Genomic DNA, 3,464 nt, shown 5'->3' on the forward strand with positions numbered 1-3,464 from the left:
GTTCTTAATTAGTACGTTGTAGTATTTTTTCCTTTTTCCATATAAACCATAATTTGTAAAGTGAATTTCTTAAAGACAATGCAAACGTACTGGTGGTTGGTTCGTTATCCTTACAATTATATGCTAATTAGTCAACTCAATTATATGTCAAAGTCTAAATCTCCACAATAGTTAGTTAAAGTCACATGGAATTCTATAATAACGTGTATATATTACTTTTTGTTCACAAATGAAAAAAAAAAGTACAAAATATCCAGACTGCAAAAAAAGTTAATAGTATGAATTGAAGAGTACTAATTATATAGTGATAGATGTCCTTTATTCATCCAGTACGGGTTACGGATAAAAGAGTAGGAGTCACAGTCCCCTTTATGTTTTGCATAAAAGAACTAATTTAGTTAGTGCAATTAAAAGCAAGATTAGTAAGCATTCACCTAATTCCCGGATTAACTTGTTAGTAAATGACGTTTACACCCTCCTTCGTCCTCAACGTCCATGCCTAGTTTCACCTTCCTTTCATTCTCCTCTATAAATATCGACACTTCTCTTTCCTTCTTCCTCACACACTAAAAGCTCCTAGAAAAACCATAAGCTTATACAATTCTCAATCTTTTTTTCAACTTCTCTCGTTTTTTACGACCCATCTCTGAAACCAAACCATGCCTGAGGCACCGAGAAATGATTCTTTAGAGGTTTTCGACCTGACGCTCGACGAGAAGAACAAGAGGAGGCTTCAGCTAATCGAAGAGCTGACCTCCAACGCCGACCAAGTCCAGAGACAGGTCTTGGAGGAGATCTTGACCCGTAATGCTAACGTGGAGTATCTCAGGCGACATGACCTTGACGGTCGTACGGACCGAGAGACCTTCAAAAACGTGATGCCCGTTATAACCTACGAGGATATCCAGCCTGAGATCAACAGGATCGCTAATGGTGATAAGTCCCCTATCCTCTCTTCAAAGCCCATCTCTGAGTTCCTCACCAGGTTCGTCACTAACTAACATTCTCTCTTCTTCTGCTTCTTGATGCCCTGTTTTTCATTGTGTTTTTTCCTCGATGCTCTGTTTTTTTGCTTGTGTTTTTGATCAATGCTCTGCTTTTGCTTGTGTTTTTCGTCGATGCTCTGTTTTTGCTTGTGTTTTTGGTCAATGCTCTGTTTTTGCTTGTTTTTTTTGGTTGATGCTCTGTTTTTTCTCGTGTTTTTGGTCAATGCTCTGTTTTTGCTTCTGTTTTTGGTCGATGCTCTGTTTTTAATCTCTCTTTTCATGGTTATTGAGAGTAAGATTGAAAGATTCATAAATTCTTTTACGCTGATGGGTGCCTACTAAACCAGAAAAGATCGATACTTTTACAGTTTTCTCATGATTTTTTTTTTCAACAATCTAACAAGGCTTTTATATGTTCTTGGACAGCTCTGGAACATCTGGTGGGGAGAGGAAGCTAATGCCAACAATCGAAGAGGAATTAGACAGGAGATCATTTCTCTACAGCTTCTTGATGCCCGTGATGAGCCAGTTTGTTCCTGGTCTCGACAAAGGCAAAGGAATGTATTTCTTGTTCATCAAGTCTGAGTCCAAGACACCAGGAGGTCTCCCTGCTCGTCCTGTCTTAACCAGTTACTACAAGTCTTCCCATTTCAAAGAAAGACCATTTGACCCTTACACCAACTACACAAGCCCCAACGAGACCATCCTTTGCCCTGACTCGTACCAGAGCATGTACTCTCAGATGCTCTGTGGCTTATACCAACACGACGAGGTTCTCCGAGTAGGCGCTGTCTTCGCCTCTGGGTTCATCAGAGCTATCAAGTTTCTTGAGAAACATTGGACCGAGCTGGTCCGTGACATCAGAACCGGTACTCTAAGCTCCTCAATAACCGATCCTTCCGTGCGTGAAGCGGTCGCCAAGATCCTTAAACCGAGCCCCAAACTCGCGGAGTTCGTGGAGTCAGAGTGCAAAAAGAAATCTTGGCAAGGGATCATCACTAGGCTATGGCCTAACACAAAGTATGTGGATGTGATTGTGACTGGGACAATGTCTCAGTACATTCCAACTTTGGATTACTACAGCAATGGCTTGCCTCTTGTCTGCACAATGTATGCTTCTTCCGAGTGTTACTTTGGTGTGAACTTAAGGCCACTCTGCAAACCTAGCGAGGTCTCTTACACGCTCATACCAACTATGGCTTATTTTGAGTTTCTGCCTGTTCATAGAAACACAGGTGTTACTAACTCCATCAACCTACCTAAAGCACTCACTGAGAAAGAGCAACAAGAGCTTGTTGATCTTGTTGATGTTAAACTTGGCCAGGAGTACGAGCTCGTTGTCACAACTTATGCAGGTAAATAAAGCTTCTATTAATTTATACTAAAATGTTAAAAAAAAAATATTAACGGTCTAGTCTTATGTTTGTGTGCTTTGTGATTTTGTTGTAGGGCTTTGTAGATACAGAGTTGGTGATTTGTTGAGAGTAACTGGCTTCAAGAACAAGGCACCACAATTCAGTTTCATATGCCGCAAGAATGTGGTCTTGAGCATAGATTCCGACAAGACCGACGAGGTTGAGCTTCAAAATGCAGTCAAGAACGCAGTGACTCACCTTGTCCCATTCGATGCATCAGTCTCTGAGTACACGAGCTATGCGGATACAAGTTCTATCCCTGGCCATTATGTTCTTTTCTGGGAGCTATGTTTAGATGGAAACACACCGATCCCTCCTTCAGTCTTTGAGGATTGCTGCTTAGCCCTAGAAGAATCTCTCAATACTGTTTATAGACAAGGAAGGGTTAGTGACAAGTCCATAGGCCCGCTTGAGATCAAGATTGTTGAGCCAGGGACATTCGATAAGCTCATGGATTATGCCATCAGCTTGGGAGCATCTATTAATCAGTATAAGACGCCGAGATGCGTGAAGTTCGCTCCAATTATCGAGCTATTGAATTCGAGAGTTGTTGATAGTTATTTCAGCCCCAAGTGTCCTAAATGGGTACCTGGTCACAAGCAGTGGGGAAGTAACTAAGATGGAAACAAGAACCGTGGAGACTCTCTCTTACGTAGAAGTTTGGGACGTGCAACTGATAGCGTCTGTCTCTCTAATTAATTTTTAGTTCGTTTTTTGTTATCCTTTTAATATGCATAGTCCTCTGGATTTGGTAACCAGTTGTACAAAGGCAGGTTATGTTTCTTCAAGCAACTCTCTGTTTCACTTTCTCGAGCCTCTAATTTTCCTATTTCTAATGCTTAATTGTTTCGACCTTTATCCTTTATAAGCAACATCAAGTTGCAATTTCCTAAGCTGATTTTGTTACAAGAAGAAAATCAATTTCTTGAAAAAAAAACAACATGGTGACCACTACTTGTGTTGACTTTGCTTAACAAAGTGAAAGCAAAATCATGGATGAGTAGAAATAAATCAAAGATAGAGGACAAAGGAATAACATCTTCAAACTTCTACTGGAAATTTA

The 3,464-nt window shown here is 40.5% G+C and overlaps 1 protein-coding gene across 1 annotated transcript; it reads left to right on the top strand.

Moving 5' to 3' along the window:
- The first annotated feature begins 561 nt into the window (after window positions 1–561).
- On the top strand, window positions 562–3,210 carry LOC108827303 (indole-3-acetic acid-amido synthetase GH3.5). Its single transcript, XM_018600680.2, has 3 exons — window positions 562–985; window positions 1,413–2,341; window positions 2,436–3,210. The coding sequence occupies exons 1-3, from the start codon at window positions 660–662 to the stop codon at window positions 3,017–3,019; spliced, it is 1,839 nt and encodes a 612-aa protein (XP_018456182.1). The 5' UTR covers window positions 562–659; the 3' UTR covers window positions 3,020–3,210.
- The last annotated feature ends 254 nt before the right edge of the window (window positions 3,211–3,464 follow it).

Source organism: Raphanus sativus, chromosome 2 (genome assembly GCF_000801105.2).
Source record: "Raphanus sativus cultivar WK10039 chromosome 2, ASM80110v3, whole genome shotgun sequence".
Classification (NCBI taxonomy): domain Eukaryota; kingdom Viridiplantae; phylum Streptophyta; class Magnoliopsida; order Brassicales; family Brassicaceae; genus Raphanus; species Raphanus sativus.